Source organism: Eptesicus fuscus, chromosome 18 (assembly GCF_027574615.1).
Source record: "Eptesicus fuscus isolate TK198812 chromosome 18, DD_ASM_mEF_20220401, whole genome shotgun sequence".
In the NCBI taxonomy this organism is placed as follows: Eukaryota; Metazoa; Chordata; class Mammalia; order Chiroptera; family Vespertilionidae; genus Eptesicus; species Eptesicus fuscus.
The window spans coordinates 6656427-6682670 of record NC_072490.1 but is presented as its reverse complement, the minus strand read 5'-3'; the positions used below and the strand labels follow the sequence as shown (position 1 = coordinate 6682670).

The window sequence follows — 26244 nt, the reverse complement described above, 5'->3', positions numbered from 1 at the left end:
CGCCATCTTGTGGCTATGGGTGCCGCCAGCTTTGTGGCAAGTGATGGTCAATTTGCATATTCTCTCTTTATTAGATAGGATGGTATTGTGTCAGCTGTTCAAACCATTTAGTTGGCTTCATATGTAAAACATGACTTTCTGAAAAAAATTATGTGTTTTAATGGAATTTCTAATTACCTTTCTTTTTTACTTAATAAGAAACCATTTTCTTATTCTTTGGTATAGATGGTTTACTTTATTCTTGAAGGATTTTTCTGAGGGCTCACTGTCTTTTAATTCTAGACAAATCAATTGCTTTTTAAGCCGATTGAAATGCAGGGATCCTTAAATTCGTTTTATTGCACTCATGTTAGGTACATTATATCTTGGATTCGATGCATATACTTCATTTTTTGGATTCTCATTTTATTGTTTGGGAGCATATACTCAAGTAATTTTTTTCTGAAGAGTCATTTAGTATCTGAAACATTTGCCTTCATGCTTGATTATAGTAAGGCTTGGAAAATAATTGTACTTAGCCAATTTAATTCTTCAAGCAATTTTCCATGCAATGCAATCTATTTTCTGTGCAGAAGAATGTCCAGATTAAGTATTTTTGCTATAAATTTCACAATGAAGATTTGAATAATTTCAAATTTTACCAAGTATAGTTTGTGCCATATTGATTTTTATTAATTTATTAATTTAGTTAATTGTGCATGTGTAGCCTCTATTTCCACAGTTCAATTTTCCTGAGTGAACTTTCATTAAAAATATTTGATTTTTCTATCAGTTTTTTTCAGTTATGAACAAAACTTTATTGCATGTAATTTTATTTTGTCAGATTTATTTGAGTTGATAATTTTTATAAAGTCCTTTTTTTCCTAAGTCAGTTTTACAATATTCAGTGTTACTTTTAAAATACAGTTCTTTAGTTATTTCATCATCTATAACAAACTTTAATGTGCAGTTTCAGGGGCTGTCAGTTTTATTTTGTGTTATTTATTTCTGTCAAGACTCTTTCCCTCAAGAACCCATGCAAAATATCCCCCTGATCAGAACAGCAAGGGCAGGTATCCAGTTTCTTTTCTGCTAGTCTCATTATTATGGCAGCAGCCTCCACTTGATTCTTTGCTGTAACTTAGAAGGTCCAGTTTTTGCATCCACGGTCTTTCTCAGCTCATCCATTCTATATGATCAACTAGCATACTCATGTCTTTGAGTGCAAAATATTTCATCCCTATCTTAAATGTCTTTCATGAGCTATAGAGCCAAATATGAGTCTCATAATATGCCCACTTCATTTATACAAATTAGATTATGTATGTTTATGAGAGACAGAAGGATGGGATGGAAGAGAAGAAGAACAGAGGGGACAGGAAGGGAGAGAGAATAAATTAAGTAGTATCACCAATTCCATCATCCAGACAAATCTACTAGTATAATGAATGAATAGAGCAGAATGCAGTGAATCTACAGTTCACTTGTTTCATTTCAGTTCACATATGGCTTGAACCTGAATGAATGGGATAGAATGCGGTGAATCTAGAGTTCCGTGTTTCATTTCAGTTGATAGATGGCTCGCACATTGTGAACATCACATTGCCCTTGGTGTGTTTAAAGACACTGTGTTGTGCCCTAGCCGGTTTGGCTCAGTGGATAGAGCAGCAGCCCATGGACTGAAGGGCCCTGGGTTTGAGTCTGGTCAAAGGCATGTACCCTGGTTGCAGGATGGATCTCTTCTTCCTAACCCTGATCAGGGCCTTTGCATTCTTTCTAAAAATCAATGGGAAAATACCCTCAGGTGAGGATTAACAACAACAACAAAAAGACACTAAAGTTGTGGCAGTGGAAGAAAAGCTGGCTGTATTGGATTTGTTGACCAGTGAGTTGGGAACCTCTTCAATAGGGTGCTTTCCTGAGGGATTATCAAGAGAAGTTTTGACAATGTTATTTTTTCCCCATATGTGCTATTTTTAGAGCCTGATGTGTGTAAGCTGTGATTCCTTCGTATTCAAGTGTCTCCTTGTTCTCTCCACTTGCAGGTCCCACAAGCAGCTTCAATTCCCTGTGTTTTAAATTGAATCCATTCCTCCAAAGCTCCCTCCTTCCCTAGTCTCTCTATCAGAGTGAATAGCACCACTCTTGGACCCAGCTGCCCAAGCCAAGAACCTCAGTTCCTTACTGTCCTCAAATCCTTCCCTTCCCATTAATTACTTATCAAGGCTGTTTCTTAAGTGATTGTCAAGTCCATCCACTCTATTAGGTCATCGTCAGTGATTGTGATTTATTATAATAGTTTCCAAGCTGATTTTTCCTATTCTAGCCTCCCTCCTCCTCCTTATCCTAAGCCCTATTTATTTTCACCAGTTAGAAGGATATTAAAAAAAAACTTGATAGTGATACTCTTCTTTAATAATAACAATAACAATAACAACAATAATAATAACAACAACCTACCCTTTAGCAACTCTCCATTAGGATGAATGAAGTCCAAGATCTTTACTAAGGATTATAGGGCCCCCTGTGCGCTGGCAATGCTGACTACAGCCTTTTCTGGCCATTCCACTCCACAAACTCTCCTTTTCTGGCAAACAGAACTTGTTGATGGACACCATATTCTTTTTCACCCAGGGGTACATGTTATTTGCTCCCCTTGCAAAACTCTTATGTCACCCCTTTTTTTGTGTCTAAGTCTTATATCTCCTTCAGGATTTAGCTGAGACAGTAAAGCTTTGGTAGGCCATCCCTGATTCCCCAAAACTAGATGCCTATCCTATGCAGACATATTACCCTCTACTTCTCACTATAGTAGCATTTGTCTTACTCTATTGTAACGTCCTGTCTTTGATCTGTCTTCTCCCTTGCACTAGGATGGCATGACTATAGGACCAGGAGGAGGGATTGTGGTTTTCTTCACCATTGGTGCCTAGCACTGTGCCTAGAACAGACACTGAGCACAATGGTTGTTGAATGAACAAACCAATGCTATCTTGGATTCTCCTTCAGAATTCCCTGGAGTGGTTTGGGAGTCAATCCTAGATTGGCATTTAGTGAATAAAAAAGGAGAGAATGGTTGACATGGGGAATAAAGGCATTCAACCTGAACACTATTGCTTTTCCTCAGAATCTAGTTTTAAGACTGGGGCTGAAGAGAAAGTCCTTGTAGAAGGGGCTTTCAGGGATAGGGCTGTTTGGGAAAGCTATCATCACATGGTAGAGAGACCCTATTTGTTTGACAAATCTTGATTTCTTGGGGTCTTGTTTCTGCCAGATCTGGGTTTCAGAAGTAAAGGAGCTGGCATAGGATCATAGATGTTAGTATAAATGTTCCTGCCTGTGTTCCACGCTGATCAGATGTGATAAAACACACATGTAATTAGTTTTGACTTTACAACCCACAGCTATGGGCCACTTGATTCCCTATACCTTCCTCTCCCATTTACATGATGGCCACTTGTCCGCCATCTGCAGGCCTCACTTCAATAGTTCCGCTGGTTGGGTCTTATTGTCTTACCCTATGCTAGGGTCTGAATTTTAGAGACTGGGCTTATTCTGCCTCTTGTTCCGAATTCAACCTCCCACTTATCCCTAGATTCTCCAGGAATATTTCCCTCCTTCGGTCATGCCTGTGTCCAAAGTTCCTACTTTATTCACAGTGGTGGTCACTTCTTCTGACCTGTCCCACAGCCAATAAGCTCACAAGGCCCCTCACCTGAGTTTCAACTCTTCTAGACCCATTGATATTGTCCTTGGAGAGAGGAATCCCAGGGCAGGCTGTATGATCTCTACCTCTCAGAGCTCTCTGAGGATCTGCTACTTGTCTTTGTCTCAAGGGTGAAGATGGATGACTGGTGCTATCCAGTAATTTTCCCAGATGCGCGGAACTTCCGCCCCTTCACTTCTGATTCTCTGGCTGCAATCGAGAAGCGGATTGCCATCCAAAAGGAGAAAAAGAAGCTCAAAGACCAGACAGCGGCAGAACCCCAACTTCGACCTCAGCTTGACCTAAAGGCCTCCAGAAAGTTGCCTAAGCTCTATGGTGACATTCCCCGTGAACTGATAGCAAAGCCCCTGGAAGACTTGGACCCATTCTACAGAAATCATAAGGTAGTCCCATGGGGAAGCTGGGGTGTTCTAAGCATGCAGTTGTAACTGGTGTTACAAGGAACTCCAAACTCTAATCTTGGGGTTTGTAGGGAGCAGGCTTTACTTCTCTTTTGCTATCACTCCCTATTATTGCCTTCACAATCCTGAGAACTTCTTTCAGTCTCCATTTTCTCTCTGTAATGTGTGTCTTGGAGAAGAACATTGAAGACTAGGAGCAGCAGAAAGGTTAAAATGAGAACAGGTTAAAATGTCAGGAAAGAGGACTGGACTAGCAGTTAGAAAAGTTGGGTGTAGGCCATTTCAATGATTGGCTTTATGACTTTGTTGTTGTTTTTTTGTTTGCTTATTTTTTTTCCTCAAATTTTTTATTATACAAAAGTAGGTTTACAATTGTTCATATGGAAAGGCTTTATGACTTTGGGTAAGTCACTTCACTGATCCTCATTTTTAATCTGTAAAATGGGAATAATGCCTGCTTTCCCGACCCCATGTGAAGGATTAATATTGCTGTCTAAGATTGTCCAGTTCAGCAACAAGAGTTTACTTTGAAAACTTTTTAGTGTTAACTTTATGAAGGTCAAAGCCCTAAACCAACACTTGACATATAATCAGAGCTCAATAAGTGAAGTCTAAGAATATGGTAATCAAGTGGACACATGCAGATTATACAGGGTATCCACCAAAAATGTTTACATACTTTTTTCTGATAGCTCAATTGATGTTTCTTTTCAGATGTAACCCATTGCAATTAATTATTCAAAGTGTATATACATTTTGGGGGGGGGGGACACCCTATATATAAACCCCATGCCAATATGTGATAGGCTTGCTGTTTCATCTAGCTGGAGGTAGTTCTTGCAGGAAAATTCTAGTAAAAGTTCCTTAAAAGGTTTCCCAGGTGAGGAAATGTGAATTCTGGACTCCTCTGGTGGTTGTTTGAAAGCCTGGGTGGGCAGTGAGGACAGTTCTCAGCAGACCATCCCCTTTCAGGAAAGTCCCAGAAGACCTTGCCATTATCACCTCACTATGGGATCCAACAAAGTGTGGAAAACCCACCTAACAGACTGAGGTCAAGGAGGAAGGAGGCTGGGGAGTTTGAGGGAAGTCCTAGAAAACACAGGATGCCGAGAGCATCCTTCACTAGCAACCAACAGAAAGTCATCTCTCTGAAGAAATATTGCCTGGTTCATATGTCTGTGAATTGGGATAGACTTAGGGTTACCAGGCAAAATGAGGACTCTGTGTATAGGGTATAAATGGGAAAAAAGAAAGAGGAAGATAAATGAAGGAGCAAAAACAGTCTAATATTTCTCCTTCTCCTTATGCCCCTGAATTCAGGGGCTTCTTGAAGGCAGAGTTGTTGGATGTGAGTTAACTGCCTCCTTCTGCCTCAAGGACGGATAGGAGACCCATGAGGCAGGCAGCAGCTTGGTGTGTTGTGGACAGTCCTAGAGGGCAGGCTCTGTTCTAGCCTGAATGGATGTTCTGGAAGTGTTTCTTCTCAGCCTGGGTCCTCCCTTCAAATCAGAAGACATGATCCTTGTTTAGACCTCTGCAGAACCATGACCTCACATGACCAGTGCTCTCAGCAGTCATGTGAGGTACGTCTAGTAGTCATTAACATGCCACCTTACAGGTGAGGAGACCATAGACCATATGGGGAAGTGGCTTATGCCAGGTCAAATAGCCAGTGAGGGGTGGAGCTGGGACTCACATCCCAGGGCTCTTTCCATGGCCTCAGGCCACTTCCTTTCTAGGAGCTTCTATTTTGAAGAGCTACAGGGAAGGGGTGGAGATGTGTCAGCAAGCAGGCAGAAGGAGTCAGTACATATCATTTTAATCATTAAAACCCTGGCAAGTGTAGTTAAATACACCATTAGTTGAAATACTTAAAGTAGTCAGAAGAAACATTAATAAAATATCAAAATCAAAGGGCACAGAAACAGAGCCATATCATGCCACCTACTAATTTGGGGTGACCTCCCTCAAGGATAGGTTTGCTCTCTGTCCTGAAATTGTCTTTCTATCCAAAGGAAGGGCACAGAATCCCCAAAGTGGGTCTTAGGCTCCTGCGCTCATTCATAGCTTTTCAAGAACCCGGCGTCCCGTTTCATTTTGTTTTAGAGGAAACAGAATATATCCTAGCCACATGGTCAGCAGACAAGTAAGTTCCAGCAACTCAGTGAAATAGCTGCAGTTCTGGTACTTCAGCCAAGGCACCGCTGCCCTGCGGTCTTGGGCTTTGGTGACAAGGCCCGTCTTTCCTGTCCGAGAACATGCTGGATTACATGTCAAATAGTACTTTTCACAAATATGAACGGGGCAGTGACATGGGGAGACAGGAATGACCCTCGTTCTGTGAATACTTTTATAACAGCCTTAAGGACCCATAAAGGAACAGCTAGATTACAATTAAATGGAAAGAGGGAGGTCTGGTGTTGATGTTAGAATCCTGCGAGTGAAGCTTGTTGTCCAGGGGCTGCTTCATTCCCAGAGCCCAGGAAGATGTGCTAGGAGGAAATGGGTTCAGGTTTGGTATTCTTTAGTGGGGCCCAATTGGGGATTGTGAGGGAGACAGTGCACCACGGGGCAGGTCTGTGCTGGGTTTGGCATCCCACTAAAGGCCAGTGGAGCCCCCAGTCGTTGTGACAGACAACCAAAAACACCCCCATGCCTTTCCAGATGCTTCCCCTGCCAGTTGAGAACCACAGGCAGATTTGTCCCTATGTCCATGGAGGGAATTGGAGAACAAGTCTGGGAACCTTGATGCATTTCTTTACTGAAGATTCTCAAGGTTAGAATTGATTGGCAGACTATCTCATGTCAAACTGCTCAAGCATAACAATATGGACTCTGTAGGTTCCTGACTATTCTAAGGTTCATTACAAAGTTTTTATTAGTCATCAGAATGATTTAAAATCACCTGCTGAATGTGAATGTTCAATTCTGTTTCCATCTCTTGCAGTCCTCTTCTAATTCTTGTCTCTGTAGACACATGCCCTAGAGCAGCGGTCGCCAACCTTTCGGACCACTGGTTGGCGACCGCTGCTCCAAAAGTTTCCTTAAACCAGCTGTCGCCAACCTTTTGGACTTTACGGACCACCAGTGGTTGGCAACTGCTGCCCTAGAGTCCAGCATGAAGAGCTTTGTTTGCCTTAGCTATTACTCTTCACACCTCTTTTCTTTATTTGCAGGGCCCATGTGTTCCATCTCTGGGGCCTCCGGAGTATTCCACTAGGTGAATAGGCTGTAGCGCAAAGCTTATTTTAGGCTCTGACTGAGATCCAGGCCACCTGGGGACATCTGTTGGCTTCCAGAGTAACAGAGTTGGTTGGTCAGAAAGTGCCTCAGGCTTTAGAGTGATAGCTCTCTAATCAAAAGCTGTAGTTATAATAAGAAGCTAAGCTATACCTCAATCCATGGTTCCGCTGAATTTTCTCGAAATGAACTCACGGCAAATACTATTTTGTCACAGCGTTGTAATTCCTGTTGTGTTTGGTCTTTTGCAGACGTTTATGGTGTTGAACAAAAAGAGAACCATCTACCGCTTCAGTGCCAAACGCGCCTTGTTTGTTTTGGGCCCTTTCAATTCAGTCCGAAGCTTAGCCATTAGAATCTCAGTCCATTCATATCCTTTTGTTGCATCTTTTATGAAGTCCAGGTCAAGTGAAAAGTGCATGCGCCCAAGGTGTTCACATGTTTCTTGAGTGGAAACAGCTAATTTTTTCAGTAAATATAGACTGGCCGAGGGCAGGAGTGTGCTAGTGTTGGGTGTGAATAAGGCATGGCCCCTACCCCGGGAAGGAGCAAGGTCAAAGGCAGTCAGTTTCTTTAGTGAGATGGGTGGTTTGGAAGTGGTAGTGTGGAGAGGCACCCACTGTGCTTTGGAGGCATCAAGGATGGCCTCCTGGAGAAAGGAACATCTCAGTTGAGACTCAAACGAAGGTTGTAAACTGCCAACCCGTGCATCGTACTTAGCTGATAAGTGTGTTGCACCTACACAATGTTTAAAACTCCTCAGAAAGTTTAACAAAACGCTCTCATGTTAAATGTCCAGGTTTCCAGCTTCTCGTGAACAGTGGAACCTGTCAAGGCTGGACTTGCATTCCCATCTGTCAAAGTCGTTGTAGTGAGAAACTGGAGCCTCTTTTAGAGGAGACGTGTGAACTCTCTTTCACCACATGTTCACCCCTCCTTGCAGCCCAACATCAGCCCAATTCACCTAGTTACCTGACTTGCCAGGCTCTGGAGACTGAGTTGGCACCCTCAGTCTTAAGGATAAAGATGGGGAGGAATCATTGGCATCACTGATGTGTGCGGGGGTGGTGGTGACGCTAGGCAGTTTTAGACTAGGGGAGGTGTAAGAAACATGGATCGATAGACAGAATGCAGTACTGGAGAGAAAGAGAAGGAATAACCCTTTAGGTTGGTTTCCCTAGAAGCAGAGCCTGAGATAGGGATTTTCACTTGGGTGATTTAGTAGAGGAGTGCTCTCTAGAGAAGGAGAAAGGGAAGCAGGATGGAGCAAAAGGCGAAGTCAAATAAGGACGGGGTCTCAGCTGAGTTTGAGAGCTCTGGGGCACAAATTGTACCCCAGAACTGCACGCCCGGAGGCAAGGGACTAGTTTTTTGTGAGTCTCAAGTCAATCAGACATGTGGAAGGGGGTTGTAGCCCCCCATGTGCGGAGGCTGCCATTCCCCTAAGGAAGGGGATGGATAGCTATGAGTTGTTCTCAGCCAACATTCAGTTAGGTGCAGCTGCAGAGAAGGGGACCTGGAGGGGCACCCGTGGCCTCCACTCTGTTAACTACTGGCACTTGCCATCCTGCAGTGTACCTGCCTTAACAGATGCTGGTCACATTGTTCAGCATGTTCATCATCTGCACCGTCATCATCAACTGCATATTCATGGCCACAGCTCATCGGAAAGACAACCACCTTCATATAGATACCGAACTTGCTGAGTAAGTGTCTGCCCTGTTTTTAAACAAGTACATCCAAAAATAAGTTATAACTTTATATATATATACATACATATATATATATATATATATATATATATATATATATGTATATATATATATATAGAGAGAGAGAGAGAGAGAGTTTAGTTATATAGAGAAAGAAAAAGTCACCCATAACCCCAATTCCCCAACACAGTGCTGGAAGAGTCCATTTTATTTTTGTATATATGTTTTTATGATTGTCTTTAAAGGCCTTTTAAAACACATTGGTAATTAACAGCACACATACGAATTTTATATGTAGCTTTTAAGTGATTTTCTTTGTCTTACAAGGGCTTTATGAGAATCTATTTTGATAGCTATATAATGTTGGTCAGGTGAATAAACTATAAATTACTTAACCATTACAGCATTTTTGCTACTATAAATAGTATTGCAACAAGTATTTTTTGCATAAAGATCAAAAGGTACATTTTAACACTTTAAAAATATGTATTGACAAAATATTTCCTCAAAAGTGTGTAGCAATTTAATCTGCCATCAGTAGTATATTCTGACAACCAGTTGTACTACATTCTTGCCAACATTACATTTTTTTCTTCATTAATTTATGAAGTTAAAATTACTTGCATTTCATTAATTTCCAGATGGGTTAGATGTTTTTGTTGTTTTAATTTGTGAATTGTGTATTTCCATCTTTGCCCATGTGTCATTTTTGGGGTTTTTTGCTGGTCAGTTTGAGTGAGTTCTTTGTATAGTTAAAATATTAACTTCTTGTACTTTTTAATTGCTTATTCAGACATAAAAGTTAATTTTTTTAAACTTAGAAAGTTCTGTATTTTGATAAATATTCTTTTATATGTTGTCCTAATTTTTCTGGGTTTGACATATTTACTGCTTTAGTCTTTCAGGAATATACTGAATCATAAATTGAATAAATAATAAGACCATTTATTTTTATCATATATTTAACTATGTGATAGAAACCACCACACTCAGTATGTGGAACATTCCAAATACCCCCCAAAGTTTTCTCATGTCTCTTTGAGGTTCAGTCTCCTGCCCACCACCCCCAACTCTAAGCAAATGCTCAACTGCTTTCTGTCACTCTAGACTAGTTTTGCCTTTCCTGGAATTTTATATAAATGGAATCATATAGTATTATGATACCATACTTTTGTGCCTGGCTTCTTTTACTTAGTGTAACGTTTTGAGGTGCATTTATGCTGTTGTATGTTTCACTAGCTTTTTTTTTTCTTCTTCTTTTTCATTGCTGAGTTGTATCCCATTGTATGGTTATACCACAGTTGGTTTTCCCATTCACCTGTTGAGGATTGTTTCTAGTTTTTGTACAAATAAAGTTGCTATGAATATTTTTGTATAAAAGCCTTTTTGTGGATATATGTTTGCATTTCTCTTGGATAAGTATCTAGTAGTGGAATTGTTGGGTCTTAAAATAAGTATATTTTAAGTAATTTTGTAAGAAACTGCCACAGTTTTCCAAAGTGGCTATACTGCTTTATATGCTTGCCAGCAATATATGAAAGGTTTAAAGTCTTTATTAATTTCCTCCCTCAATTTAATTTTATTTTTAATTTGCTCTTCTATTTCTAGCTTCTTAAGGTAGAAAATTAAATACTTGGTTTTAGATCTTTCTTCTTTTCTTATATAATTATATAAAGTTATAAATTTTCATGTAAGCATTGCTTTTGTTGTACCCCACAGATTTTGATAATTATGTTTTTATTTCCTTTCAGTTAAAAATATTCCCCACTTTGTCTTGTGATTTCTTCTTTGTCCTGATGTGTTATTTAGAAGTGTGTTTTTAAATTTCCAAACATTTCATGTTTTTCTAGTTGTCTTATTGTTATTGATTTACAATTTAATTCTGTTGAGGTTAGAGAACATACTTTTCTCTAAGATTTCAGTCTTTTGAAATCAAGAGAAACTTGTTTTATGGTCAACCTTGGGAATGGTTCATGTGCACTTGAAAAGAGTGTAGATTCTGGAGTTGTTTGGTCTGATATTCTGTAAATGGCTCGTTAGGTTAGGCTCATCAATATGTTATTTAGATCTTTTATAACTTTCCTGCTTCTATTAGTACTTCTATGAATCACTGCAGAGAGGCTTGACTTTTCCATCTATGATTATGGATTTGTTCATTCTCCCTTTCTTTTTTGTTAAATTTTGGTTCATGTTTTGCAGCACTGTTATTAGGCACATGAACATTGATGATTATCTTCCTGGCATATGCATTCTTTTATCACTTCGAAATGCCCTTCTTTGTCTCTATAATACTCCTTTTAACATTTGTTTTGTTTGATATTACTATAGTTGCTTACGCTTTCTTATGCTCATTGTTTGCATGGTATATTTTTTTTCTATCCTTTTTACTTTCAACACTTTGTGTTTTTATATTTAAAGTATATCTCTTGTAAAGAACACATAGTTGGTTTTGTGGAGTTTTCTAAACAGTCCATCAATCCAATCTCTGGTGTTTTTTGTTTGTTTGTTTGTTTTTGTTAATCCCCACTCGAAGATATTTTTCCATTGATTTTTACTGAGAGCGGAAGAGAAAGGGAAAGACAGAGAGGAATATCTGTGTGAGGTAAACACATCGATTGGTTGCCTCCTGCATGAGCACCAACCAGGGCCCTGGCTGGGGAGGAGCCTGCAACCAAGGTACATGCCCTTGACCTGAATCGAACCCAGGACCCTTTGTCTGTAGGCCAACGCTCTAGCCACTGAGTAAAACTGGCCAATCTCTGTGTTTTTGTTTTTAATGGAATATGTAGTTCACTTGCATTTAATGTAATTTTGGGGTAGGCTTGAATTTAGGCCTATTGTTTTTCTTTTCTTTTTTTTTTTTTTTTGAATCTTTATTGTTCAGATTACAATTGTTTCTCCTTTTCCCCCACATATCTCCCCACCACCCAGTTCCTACCCCCCCCTCTTCCTTTACCTCCCCCCCCCGCTGTCCTTATCCATAGGTGTATGATTTTTGTCCAGTCTCTTCCCATACTCCCCACACAGACACCCCTTTCCCCCTGAATTATCAATCCACTCCCATTCTATGCCTGATTCTATTAATTCACCAGTTTATTCTGTTCCTCAGATTTTTAATTCACTTGACTTTTAGATTCACTTGTTGATAGATATGTATTTGTTGTTCATAATTTTTATCTTTCTTCTTCTTTTTCCTCTTTTTAAATAATACCTTTCAGCATTTCATATAATGCTGGTTTGGTGGTGATGAACTCCTTTAGCTTTTTCTTATCTGCGAAGCTCTTTATCTGCCCTTCAATTCTGAATGATAACTTGCTGGGTAGAGTAGTCTTGGTTGTAGGTTCCTGCTATTCATCACTTTGAATATTTCTTGCCACTCCCGTCTGGCCTGCATGGTTTCTGTTGAGAAATTAGCTGATAATCGTATGGGAGCTCCCTTGTAGGTAACTAACTGTTTTTCTCTTGCTGCTTGTAAGATTCTCTCTTTGTCTTTTGCTCTTGGCATTTTAATTATGATGTGTCTTGGTGTGGTCCTCTTTGGATTCCTTTTGTTTGGGGTTCTGTGCGCTTCCTGGACTTGTAAGTCTATTTCTTTCATCAGGTGGGGGAAGTTTTCGTTCATTATTTCTTCAAATAGGTTTTCAGCATCTTGCTCTCTCTCTTCTTCTGGTACCCCCATAATTCTGATGTTGGTACGCTTGAAGTTGTCCCAGAGGCTTCTTACACTATCTTCAACTTTCTGAATTCTCTTCTCTTCATGCTTCTCTGGAGGAGTGTCCTTGGCCTCTTTGTATTCCAAATCTTTGAGTTGATTCTTGCAATCCTCTAGTCTGCTTTTGGGTCTCTGTATAATATTTTTTGTCTCAGTCAGTGTATGTTTAATTTCTAGTTGGTCCTCATGGAATTTATCGGCCTTTTCCATGAAATTCTTGAAAAACCTTATAACCGTGGTTTTGAACTCTATGTCCAGTCGCTTGTTCTCCTCCATTTCTTTGGTTTGTGATCTGTTTCCTTGCCTTCTCATATTCTCTGCTTCCCTAAGTTGGTAGGGTAGTTTTGTGTACTAGGTGTCCTATTGGTTCAACGGGTCAGCCTCCCAGTTACTTGAGGTGGACACTCTTGGTGTACCCTTGTGTACTGTGTGTCCCCCAGCAGGAGCTACAGCAAGGGCTAGTTTTCTCCTCCTTTGCTTGGGCGGTTTTGGAGCAGTCTGACTGGAGCTGCAGTTGGTTAAGCTGCTCCAGAACAGGCCATTTATATGCAAAAGCCGCTGTGTGGAGCCGGGGGCGGGTTTGTAGAATGTGCGGGGCGGGGCCTCAGGGCTGGGTGGGGTCTCAGGGCGTCACTAGGCTGGGGCGTGGCCAACGGCAATGGCTGCCGTCAGCCGTCTCTGCCTTTCCACGTTTCCAAGTCCCTGCGCCCCGCGCTCCAGCGCAGTAAACAATGATTGCTGGGCGCACCACTGCAAAAAAGTCACTCTCACTTTCCGACCCGATGGCCGAGTCCAGCTTCTCCCCGTAGGTGCCTGGGTCCCCCGAGTGTCCCCAGAAACTGGATTTCAGAGTGATCAGGAGCTTGTCTCCCTGCGGGTGAAGAAAAGCCGCGCACCCAGCCGCCCGCCGCCGGCCGATTCGCGTGCCTCCGTACCTCAGCTTTTCAGCGATTGTGCTTCTTTCTCTTCCTAGTTGTAAATCTTCCACTCAGCCAGCTTTCCCGTGGTTCTGGGTGGTAGATGTTATTGTCTTTTAGTTGTATTTTTGAAATTGTTGTGTGAGGCAGCATATTAGTTGTTTAACTATGCCGCCATCTTGGTTCCTCCCCTCTGTTTTTCTATTGATCTCACTTTTTATGTTGTTCACATGCTCTTCTGTTCTCTATTTCTATTTTCTTTTGTGTTAATCAGGGATGGTTAGTATGTCATCTTAATTCTCTACTGGCTTTTTAGCTTTACTTCTTTACGTTATTTTTTAGTGGTTGTGCCCTCTCTGTTGGTGGGTGGAAACTGGAATCTGGTTAATGCCAGCCAGCTCAGGGGCTGTGCCCTGGAACAGGGGGCATGTACACTCCTGAGAATAGCAACCATCCTGGCAGTATCACTGGGGAAAATGGTTTCCCCTCTGAGAATTGCTGTTCCATGTGAGGAGCTAACTGAATGCAGGGGCTACTGCTCATTGTTTCCAGCAGTGTCCCTGGAAGCTTCTGTGGTGAAGAGTGGGACCTGTGGAGCAGACAGACCCAGGAGGTAGAATTGCTCCCGGCCTAGCAGTGGTTTGCCCAGCCCAGCACTTCTGCAGAGATGTAATGAGTCCTCCCTTCCCATTAAGGAGAAGCAGTGGCCCAACTGAAAGCTAATTTGCTCAAGGCCATTTTCACTACTAAAAGACCCATAAGGCAGAGATATGGAAAAACAAAAACCAAATCTTGTCTAGGCTGTAGGGAAGCAGAGAGGCTGGAGGTAGGGGTGGGAGGTGGGGAAAGTGCTGCTGTCCCCTGGCGGCAGTTGGAGCGGTAGTGGATGCATGAAAGTGGGGCTGGGAGGAGGCTGTTGAAAATGTCCTCAGAAAAGGAAGCGTGCAGTTGAGTGGTTAGACCAATGGAGGAAGAGTTTCTTCAGCATTCTTCGGTTAGAAAAATATTAAATGGAGGAAATTAAATCCAAGTTAATAGCTCTCAGAGAATGAAACCATTTTCATTTTCTTCCCTGAGTCCTTCACCATGTCTATCCTCTAATTTATTTTCCTTCTTCGCCTTCCTCCTCCTCCAAAAAAACCTTAATACCTTATTTCTCTTGTTATAATCCCAAGCTGTCAAAAATACTGGGAAGACCCAGTTTTTTTTGGAGGAGGAGGAAGGTGAAGAAGGAAAATAAATTAGAGGATAGACATGGTGAAGGACTCAGGGAAGAAAATGAAAATGGTTTAGCCCGGCCAGCATGGCTCAGTGGTTGACCACTGACCTATGAACCAGGAGGTCACAGTTTGATTCTCCATCAGGGCACATGCCCGGATTGCAAGCTTGATCCTCAGTGTGGGTGTGCAAGAGGCAGCCGATCAATAATTTTCTCTCATCATTGATGTTTCTATCTCTCCCTCTTCCTCTCAGAAATCAATAAAAAGAAAAGAAAAGAAAAGAAAAGAAAAGAAAAGAAAAGAAAAAATAGTTAACAAAGAAAGTGGTTCCCTAGCTGGTTTGGCTCAGTAGATATAGTGTTGACCCTTGGACTGAAGGTCCCAGTTTGATTCAGGTCAAGGGCATGTACCTTGGTTGTAGGCTCGATCCCCAGTTCCGGTAGGGGCTCATGCAGGAGATAACCAATCGATGTGTCTCTCTCACATCAATGTTTTTCTCTCTCTGTCTCTCCCCCTCCTTTCCACTTTCTCTAAAAAAATCAATGGAAAAATATCCTCAGGTGAGGATTAACAAAGAAAAAATATGGCAAAATACACATTACATAAAATATACCATCTTAACCATTTTAAGTGTACAGTTCACTGGTATTAAGTTACATTCACATGGTTGCGCAACCATTACCACCATTCATATCTAGAAATCTTTTCATCTTGCAAAGCTGAAACTCTGTACCCATCCTATATAATAAAAGCCTAATATGCTAAGTGTCTAGTCGTCCGGTCGTCCATTCAACCAATCAAAGCTTAATATGCTAATAATATTCTAATGCCCCTCAACTACTTGCTATGACATGCACTGACCACCAGGGGGCAGACATTCCAACCAGTAGGTTAGCTTGCTGCTGGGGTCCAGCCTATCGGGACTGAGCGAGACACACCCTGGAGCCCTCCCACCGTCCCTCCCTGGCTGGGGCAACCTTCTGCGTCCCTCCCCAGCCCCGATCGTGCACCAGTGGGGTCCCTCGGCCTAGCCTGCTCCCTCTTGCAATCCAGGACCCCTCAGGGGATGTCAGAGAGCTGGTTTCAAGCCGAGGGACCCCACTGGTGCACAAATTGGTGCACTGGGCCTCTAGTTAAATAATAACTCCTCATTTTGCCCTCCCCTTCATTTCCTAGCAAACACCATTCTACTTTCCATCTCTGTGTGGTATTTGACTGCTCTAGATGCCTCATATAAGTGGAATTATACAGTGTTTGCCTTTTTGTAACTGGTTTATTTCCCTTAGTATAATGACCTTAAGGTTCATCCATGTTGTAGCATGTGACGGGATTTCCTTCCTTTCAAAGGATGAATAATATGCCCTGGCCGGTTTGGCTCAGTGGATAGAGCATCAGCCTGCGGACTGAAGGGTCCCAGGTTCGATTCCGGTAAGGGGTGTGTGCCTTGGTTGCACATCCCCAGTAGGTGTGCAGGAGCAGCTGATCGATGTTTCTCTCTCATCGATGTTTCTGACTATCTATCCCTCTCCCTTCCTCTCTGTAAAAAAATTAATAAAATATATTAAAAAATAAAGGCTGAATAATATCCCATTGTGTATAACACATTTTATTGATCTATTCATCTGTATCAATGGATATTTGGGTTGCTTCCACTTCTTGACTATTGTGAATAGTGCTGCTATAAACATGGGTGTAGAAATATCTCTTCCAGACTGTGCTTTCAATTCTTCTGTATATATATGTATCTCCAGATGTAGGATTGCTGGATCATATGGCAATTCTATTTTACGTTTTTTGAAGAACCTCCATACTATTTTCCATGGTGGTTACACCATTTTACAATCCCACCAATAGTGCACAAGGGTTTCAGTTTCTCCATATTCTCGTAAACACTTGTATTTTTTGTTTTTTTAAAAAGTAGCCATCCTAATGGATACAAAGTAATAAATTGTGATGGTTTTGATTTGTATTTCCCTGATGATTTGTAATATTGAGCATCTCTTCATATTCTCATTGGCCTTTTGTAAATCATCCTTAGAGAAATATTAATTTTAGTGAGAGGAAGGGAGGGGAAGAGAGATAGAAAATTCAATGATGAGAGAGAATCATTGATCAGCTATCTCCTGAAAACCCCCTACTGGAGATCGAGCCCACAACCTAGCATGTGCTCTGACCTGGAATCAAATTGGGACCTCCTGGTTCTTGGGTCGACGCTCAACCACTGAACCACACCGGCCGGACAGTTTGACCATTTTTAAATTGTATTATTTGATTTTGTTGTTGTTGAGTCATAGAAGTTCTTTATGTAATCTGGATATTAACCTCTCATCAGATAAATGATTTGAAAATATCTTATTCTCTGAGTTTTATGCTTTCTGGTCTTACATTTAGTTTTTAAATCTATTTTGAGTTAATTTTTGTACATGATATAAGATAAGAGTCCCGGAGAAACCAAGATGGCGGCATAGGTTAAACACCTAACCTGCAGCCGGGCACAACAATTTCAAAAATACAACTAGAGGTCAGAACGGACATCGTCCAGAACCACAGGAAAGTTGGTGGACTGAAATGCCCACAGCTGGAGGGAAGGAGAAGGCCACGGGGACAGCCGGGGAAGCCGTAAAAGCCTGAGGTATGGAGAAACGGGCGGAGACACGAGCACACGCGCCTGCGGGGAGGATGGAACCGGAGAGGAGGGGGCGGCTGATGACCTGGCCAGAGTTCACTGGCAGGAAGGAGATAAAGGCTCCGGAGTGCGCTGAGCACCGGCTCCGATTGCACTGAACCCCATTCCGGGCGAAACCCTGGGAAACTCACTCACTTTCGCAACTCCGCCGCCCCCGCAGGCCGCCCGGCCCGGGACGCTGGGGACGCCGCCACAGCGGCGGCGCCCGGAGCCCGGCGGCCTCCCAGCACCCGTCCCCGCCACGCAGCCCCCGCGCGCCCGGTGCCGCGGGCCGCGCGCCCCGCACACCGGACGGAGGCCCGGGCGCCCTCTCTGTGCACCTCCCGGCGACGCTAGACTTCAGTAGAGTTGACTGAATTCAAGGGATTAAGAAGTATAAATTGGGGGGACGCCGCGGCGGCGACGTCCGGACCACGGCGATGGCGGTGCCTGGAGCTCGGCGGCCGCCCAGCGCCCGTCCCAGCCGCACGGCCCTCGCGCGCCTGGTTCCGCGGGACGTGTGCACCGCGCACCGGATGGAGGCCCGGGCGCCCTTTCCGTGCACCTCCCGGCGGCGCTAGACTTCAGTAGAGTTGACTGAAATGAAGGGATTAAGAAGTACAAATTGAGAAGTTTGAAAAAGATGGCTGCGGAGGTTAAAGGCTGTTCTGTTGCCTCGCACCCAGCGAAATCGGAGGGGATGAGGTGTGGAGGTGCGTGGGTCTGGCTGGTGGCGGGGGAAAGGGGCTTTTGTTCCAAACCTAAGGGAGATTAGCTCTCCATCACCCTGAAACCCATCTTCTGGCGAACCCCGGGAGACCCAGATGCCTGCGGGGAGAGGCGGGACTCTTGCAGAGGTGCGCCCAGCAATCAGTGTTTGCTGCGCTGGAGTGCGGAACGAGGGGACTTAGATACATGGAAGGCAGAAGGACCAGACTCACAGCCATCGAGGCTCGCAGCACCATGGCCTGTTGGTGCCCTGAGACCCCGCCCCGCCCTGGGACCCGCCCCGCACGTTTTGAAGACCTGCCCCGCAAGTCTTGCAGGCACACCTGCGCCCCAAGCAACGGCTTAAGCATGTGGGTGGCCTGCCCTCTGGCAGCGGACCAGATGATCTGCTGTTCTAGTTGGACTGCTCCAGGGCCACTCAGACAGGAGGAAGAAACTACAGTTTTTACTGTAATCCTTGCTGAGTGCCTAAGGCAGTAGCTGATCTACACTCCATTGGAGACCCAGAAACGAGGGCATCTAGTGGTCTGTGGGAGATGACACCAGATTTCAACCACGTGCATAAGGGACACATTCAACGGGAATATTCAGTGAGCGCCAAAGCTTTGCTGCACCAAGATCCGGCCCATAAACGTGTCTCCTGCACAGCAACTCTTCCTTTATAGACAAAGAGCGCCCCCCCAGTGACACCAACAACAATCAAGACTTAACTATACAAAGGAGGACCAAGATGGAGGCATAGGGCGGAAGCCTGATTGTTGCCTACCACAACAACTTTGAGACTACGACAAGAGAGCAGAGCAGACACCATCCAAGACCACCATAGGGCTGGCTGAGTAGATGCTCTACAACTAGAATAAAAGAGGGGTATGTGGGATGATGCTGATGCCGGTGACCCAAAGACCACACTTTAAGAACTACAGCTCAGGCGACACAAAAGAACTATGGCTCAGGCGATACAACAGCGGCCTGGAACGTGCTCGGCGCAGTTCCCCCGGCAGTCTCCGGCTGAGGGGACGGCTCCACTGGCAGCCAAGTACGGACAGACGAGCCCCTATGAGACATGGGGTGGGAGACTCCGCGCTTGCTGACCTCTGAGTCCGTCAAGAATCTCAACGCCCCAGAAACGGCCAGGTGCGCATGCTCGGCGACCGGCCACCGATGCAGACCCAAGGGCCGACGCAGCGACGCCAGACTGGCCCACCGCCATGCACCGGGTGCACCGGAGCTTCGCCGAGCCGCCGCCCGACGAGTTCTGCAGCAGCCATACTGGAGCTCTGGAAGGATGGCCAGGGGAATTGCTGAGGGGGGATTGACCGGCAGGAATTGGGACCGGGAAGACGGGGCCCCGCTGAGACCCGGGTGTGGGCGGGGTTGCGCGCCTCTGGGCTAGGGTGTGGTCACACGCCTCTGGGTATAAGTGAGGCCTCACGTCCCTGGGTCTAGGTGAGGCCACATGCCCCTGGGTCCAGGTGAGGCCGGACTCCGGGTCCGGGTGAGGCCAAGTGCCCCTGGACCCGGATGACGCTGGATCCCGTGCCCGGGCGAGGCCAAGCGCCCCTGGGTCTGGGAGAGCCCACACACCCCTGGATCCAGGCGAGACCATGTGTCCCTGGATCCGGGTGAGGCCGCGTGCACCTAGGCCCGGGTGAGCCCAAGTGGCCCTGGGTCGGGGAGAGGCCAAGCGTCCCTGGGTCCGGGTGAGACCATGTGTCCCTGGATCCGGGTGAGGCCTCGTGCACCTAGGCCCGGGTGAGCCCAAGTGGCCCTGGGTCTGGGAGAGGCCAAGCGTCCCTGGGTCCGGGTGAGAACATGTGTCCCTGGATCCGGGTGAGGCCTCGTGCACCTAGGCCCGGGTGAGCCCAAGTGGCCCTGGGTCTGGGAGAGGCTAAGCGTCCCTGGGTCCGGGTGAGACCATGTGTCCCTGGATCCGGATGAGGCCTCGTGCACCTAGGCCCGGGTGAGCCCAAGTGGCCCTGGGTCTGGGAGAGGCCAAGCATCCCTGGGTCCGGGTGAGACCATGTGTCCCTGGATCCGGATGAGGCCTCGTGCACCTAGGCCCGGGTGAGCCCAAGTGGCCCTGGGTCTGGGAGAGGCCAAGCGTCCCTGGGTCCGGGTGAGATCATGCGTCCCTGGATCCGGATGAGGCCTCGTGCACCTAGGCCGGGGTGAGCCCAAGTGGCCCTGGGTCGGGGAGAGGCCAAGCGTCCCTGGGTCCGGGTGAGACCATGTGTCCCTGGATCCGGGTGAGGCCTCGTGCACCTAGGCCCGGGTGAGCCCAAGTGGCCTTGGGTCTGGGAGAGGCCAAGCGTCCCTGGGTCCGGGTGAGACCATGTGTCCCTGGATCCGGGTGAGGCCTCGTGCACCTGGGCCCGGGTGAGCCCAAGTGGCCCTGGGTCTGGGAGAGGCCAAGCGTCCCTGGGTCCGGGTCAGACCATGTGTCCCTGGATCCGGATGAGGCCTCGTGCACCTAGGCCCGGGTGAGCCCAAGTGGCCCTGGGTCTGGGAGTGGCCAAACGTTCCTGGGTCCGGGTGAGACCATGTGTCCCTGGATCCGGGTGGGGCCTCGTGCACCTAGGCCCGGGTGAGCCCAAGTGGCCCTGGGTCTGGGAGAGGCTAAGCGTCCCTGGATCCGGGTGAGACCATGTGTCCCTGGATCCGGATGAGGCCTCGTGCACCTAGGCCCGGGTGAGCCCAAGTGGCCCTGGGTCTGGGAGAGGCCAAGCATCCCTGGGTCCGGGTGAGACCATGTGTCCCTGGATCCGGATGAGGCCTCGTGCACCTAGGCCCGGGTGAGCCCAAGTGGCCCTGGGTCTGGGAGTGGCCAAACGTTCCTGGGTCAGGGTGAGACCATGTGTCCCTGGATCCGGGTGAGGCCTCATGCACCTAGGCCGGGGTGAGCCCAAGTGGCCCTGGGTCGGGGAGAGGCCAAGCGTCCCTGGGTCCGGGTGAGACCATGTGTCCCTGGATCCGGATGAGGCCTCGTGCACCTAGGCCCGGGTGAGCCCAAGTGGCCCTGGGTCGGGGAGAGGCCAAGCGTCCCTGGGTCCGGGTGAGACCATGTGTCCCTGGATCCGGGTGAGGCCTCGTGCACCTAGGCCCGGGTGAGCCCAAGTGGCCCTGGGTCTGGGAGTGGCCAAACGTTCCTGGGTCTGGGTGAGACCATGTGTCCCTGGATCCGAGTGAGGCCTCGTGAACCTAGGCCCGGGTGAGGCCACGTGCCCCTGGGTCTGGGAGAGGCCAAGCGTCCCTGGGCCCGGGTGAGACCATGCGTCCCTGGATCCGGATGAGGCCTCGTGCACCTAGGCCCGGGTGAGCCCAAGTGGCCCTGGGTCGGGGAGAGGCCAGGCGTCCCTGGGTCCGGGAGAGACCATGTGTCCCTGGATCCAGGTGAGGCCTTGTGCAACTAAGCCCGGGTGAGGCCACGTGCCCCTGGGTCTGGGAGAGGCCAAGCGTCCCTGGGTACGGGTGAAGCCAGATCCTGGGTCCGGGTGAGGCCGTGCGCCCCTGGATCCATCTGGGTGAGGCTGGGTCCCAGGTCCGGGTGAGACCACGCGCCCCTTGGGTATGGGTGAGGCCACGTGCCCCTTAGTCCAGGTGACGCCGTGCCCCTGGGTTCGGCCGAGACCAAACCAGAGGGAGTCGGACCTCCATTACCACCATTTGTCCACCATCCAGAGCTGAGGGTGTCCACCATTAAGGCATTGAGGGGTCAGTGCTGACATGTACACATAAGGAACTACTGGACATCGAAATTGGGTCTCAAAAGAACTGTTGGTCCAGGGGGAAGCTCGCTCAGATTGATTCATTTGCCTGTCAGCATAAATATTATTGCTCGTCTCACATTCAGTTCTTATTAGTATATATCTAGTGACATATGATCTCGTTCATCTAGAGGAAATGATGAACAACATAGATGAGGAACAAGAACAGAACCAGAAGCAAGGAGGCATCGATCGGACTATCGGGCTCAGAGGGAGGATAGGGGAGGGTAGGGGGAGGGTGGGGGGGAGGGGGAGAGTTCAACCAAAGGACCTGTATGCATGCATATAAGCCTATCCAACGGTTAAGTTAAAAAGGGGATGGGGGCATGCGTGGGGAGGGGGGTGGGATGGGAATGGGGGGATGAGGACAAATATGTGACACCTTAAAAAAAAAAAAAATAAAAAAAAAAAAAAAAAAAAAAGATAAGAGTCCCACTTTATCCTTTTGCATGTGGATATTGAACTTGCCCAGCATCGTTTTGTTGAAGAGATTGTTCTTTTTCCGTTCAATAGTCTTGGCACCCTTGTTGAAAATCATTTGACCATATATGTGAGGACATATTTCTGGGCTTTTTATTCCAGTTTTGATTTTTTAGCTTTGTGATAAGTTTTTATATAATGATGTGTGAGACCTCAGACTTCGTTCTTTTCCAAGATTGTTTAAGGCTACTCATGGTTCCTTGAGATAGTTACATGATTTCAGGGTGTATTTCTTTTTATTTCTGTAAAAAATGTTATTGAGATTTTGATAGGGATTGCACTGAATCTATAGATCATGTTGAGTAGTATGAACATCTTAACAACATTAACTCTTCCAATCTATGAACATAGGATATGGAAAGATTTAGGTTTTAGCCTTATGATTTTTTTCTTTTTCCTTTGCCATCATCTCCTTCTGTACATGAGTGACAACTGTAGAAAAGCCATGACAAACTATATTCCCAAGTCCTAGGGCCCCATCTTGGCTGAAACTCTGCTCAAGAATAGCTGTGAAGCTAGGCATTGTAAAGTGGCTTTACAACTTTACCCATGGGCCTGTTTTTCAGAAATTCTAACTACCAGAACTTGCTTGAGGAGCTTGCCTTTCTGAACTCTGGTTTGCTAAAGACCAGAATGTTAAATGTCACACTGAAATGGATAAAACCTAATCAAGGCCAGATGAGACAGGCAGGCTCTCTGCTTTTCACATCACTTATATTCCTTCTTATTCTGAATGATTTGCTTTGTAGGTATATCTTCACTGGGATTTATGTTTTTGAAGCTTTGATAAAAATATTGGCAAGAGGTTTTATCCTGGATGAGTTTTCTTTTCTTCGAGATCCATGGAACTGGCTGGACTCCATTGTCATTGCAACAGCGTAAGAATGTTAAAGATTTTTATTGAAGAGACTTGGGGTGGGAAAGAAGCCCCTTTGGCGTACATCAGGGCTCTGTGTGAATCCACATGAGTAGCTAAGTGTGGTCCAGTAATGCCTTAGAGCTCTGAGGGCAGTGTTGGTTGACCCTGAATAGCACCATGCAGTCAATTGGCCAGAGGCCTCCATCCACAAAGTCATTTCTAGGCCAACCCTCATGCTCTCATTCCTTCAGTCATTAATTCACCAAGCACTGGCCTACTATGGGCCAGGTTCTGTGTAAGATACAGGGTTTGTGATCATGAAAAAACAAAACAAACAAACACACCTCATTCTCAGTCCAGATGAGAAGAGAAACAATTAGTGACCATTACAATCAGGCACGGTGAGCGTTAAGATAGGAGCGGTGCATGTATCAGGCTGTCAGAGCATGTATTGGGCTGTCAAAGTATTTATCAGGCTATTAGAGCATGTATGGGGCTGCCAAAGTATGTGTCAGGCTGCCAGAGCATGTAGGAGGAACCAAGGAGTCTAAAAAATCTTTAGCTACTACAAGGACACAAAGAGTTTCTCTCATGTTGCCTTCTAGAATTTTTTATAGTTGTGACTCTTATGTTGAAGTCCATGGTCTATTTTGAGTTCAATACTGTGTATATTGTATATGACAGGTGAAAAGTGAAGTTTTTCCTGAAGGAAGGGACATCAGTTTGGCATCTGAATGATGAGGCAGAGTCAGCAAAATAAAAAGCAAGAAAAGAAATGGTCTGTTGCCAGCACAGTAACAACAAACCTTTAATTAAGTTGTCAAGCCAGCCATTATTTTAAGCACTTGCATATATTTTCATATTTAATATTCACAAAAGCCCTTTGAGGTAGTTGTTATTCATTTCAGAGTTTTACATTTGAAGGTCTGCAATCGGATGCTCATAGCTATTGAAAGGTGATGTTGTATAGCAGCGAATAGTGTGGGCCCAGGAGACAGACCACCTGTGTACCTTATGGGCTTGGCTACATATTGAGACCTTAGGATAGTGCCTGGGGCCAATCGATAAATGTTTCCATTGATTTATATTAACCATGGATGTAGCCACAACTATTTCAAGGAATCCTTACCTTTGTCCAAATATCAAGATTAGTTGAGAACAGCCTCCTGTACAATCTCTGGTCCATAGCAAAAGAGAATATCATGAGACCCTGAGATGAACGTGGGCTTGGGAAGGTGAGGCCCAGATTTCACCTCTGTGGACCCAGGGCCCAGGCTATGCTTACTTGTACCTCATGGAGGTGTGCAGTGCAGCCTCAGGACTGAGCAAGCCCAGGCTTTTCCTGTGCCTTGTCTTGTAGGTTTGTGCCATTATTACCATTTGTCAAGGTCAACAGCATCAGTCTGTCATCCCTGCGTACCTTCCGAGTGTTCAGAGCTTTGAAAGCAATTTCAGTAGTTTCAGGTAAGTCACTCTAACTTTCAACATTGATTCTTAGTAGGAGAGAATATTCTTTTATATTTATAATTTCTCCAAATGTCATATAAACCAAAATCAATCAATCAATCAATCAAACAAACAAACAAATTCTGCTTTTACTTTTTATTTGATTGTTCAACAAATATGTATTGCACAGGCGCTATGCTAGCTGCTTGGGATATATCAGTGAGCAAACAGACAAAGATTTCTGCCCTCATGGAGTTTACATTTTACATGGGGGGTGGGGAGACAGATCCTAAACAATAATTTTTAATAAGTAAGTTATCCAGCATGTTAGAAAGTGATATGTGCCATAAAAAAGTACAAACAAAAAGGAAAAGTAAACAACATGAGAGCTACTGGAAGTCACAGGGATTAGGGGAAACAGGTTGCAGTTTTCAGTAGAGTGGTCAGGAGGCGTGTCATTAAGAAGGTGAGATGTGAACAGATTTTAAGGAGATGACAGTTTCACAAGCAGATATATGGTAAAGAGTGTTCTGGGGATAGGAAACAGCCCAAAGACTGGGGAATAGGAAGGATTCGAATCAAGCTGGAGCAGACAGAGTGAGGAGCCAGATGATGGAGGTGGGAACACAGAAGTGAAGGGGAGGCATGTGAGTGCTGGGAAGGTTTGAGCTTTGGTCTGAGACAAATGGGAGCCAGGTGAGGGCTTTGAGCAGAGGAGTCACATGACCTGACTCAGGTTTTGAAAGGATTACTCTGTGTGGGGACTAGAATGTCGGGGAGCAAAGGTAGAAGCAGGAAGCCCAGATGGGAGGCATGGTCGTTGCCATGGAAATGTGCCACTCAGATCTCCTGCTGCAGGGACCATAGTTGACTAATGGTCCCAGGTGCCATCTGTCTGGATTCACCACTGCATTCATGTTCATGCCAAGATTGTGCTTTCCCTACATGTTAGGGACATTATTCTTTTTTATTTTTATTGATTTCAGAGAGGAAGGGAGAGGGAGAGAGAGACGGAAAGATCAATGATGAGAGGGAATCATTGATCGGCTGCCTCCTGCATGCCCCCTACTGGGGATTGGGCCCACAACCCAAGCATGTGCCCTGACCGGGAATCAAACTGTAACTCCTGGTTCATAGGTCAACACTCAACGACTGAGCCACACCAGCTGGGCTAGAGGAAGGATGTGGGACTCCCTAGTTGGGGAACATTAGCTTATGAGGGACTCCTCAGCAACCTGGTTGAGACTGTCACATCAGCACTAGTCTGAGGCTTGTCCTGTCCAATCATGCTTCCTACTTATTCTCCTTTCCCATGTGTCAGCCCTGTGTCACAGTCGGGCTCTCCCTGCCAACTCTACTCCTTCCTGCTTATTCTTCACAGGCATTTCACCCA

The 26244-nt window shown here is 45.5% G+C and overlaps 1 protein-coding gene across 1 annotated transcript in view; it reads left to right on the top strand.

Moving 5' to 3' along the window:
• Positions 1–3822: 3822 nt before the first annotated feature.
• The window catches only part of SCN11A (sodium voltage-gated channel alpha subunit 11), a 74118-nt gene continuing 51696 nt past the window's right edge, over positions 3823–26244 (top strand). The window contains exons 1-5 of the mRNA XM_008154831.3: positions 3823–4089; positions 7599–7717; positions 8949–9053; positions 23296–23424; positions 24766–24869. Of these exons, the coding sequence (XP_008153053.1) occupies positions 3823–4089; positions 7599–7717; positions 8949–9053; positions 23296–23424; positions 24766–24869 (724 nt within the window). The remainder of the gene's footprint in view (positions 4090–7598; positions 7718–8948; positions 9054–23295; positions 23425–24765; positions 24870–26244) is intronic.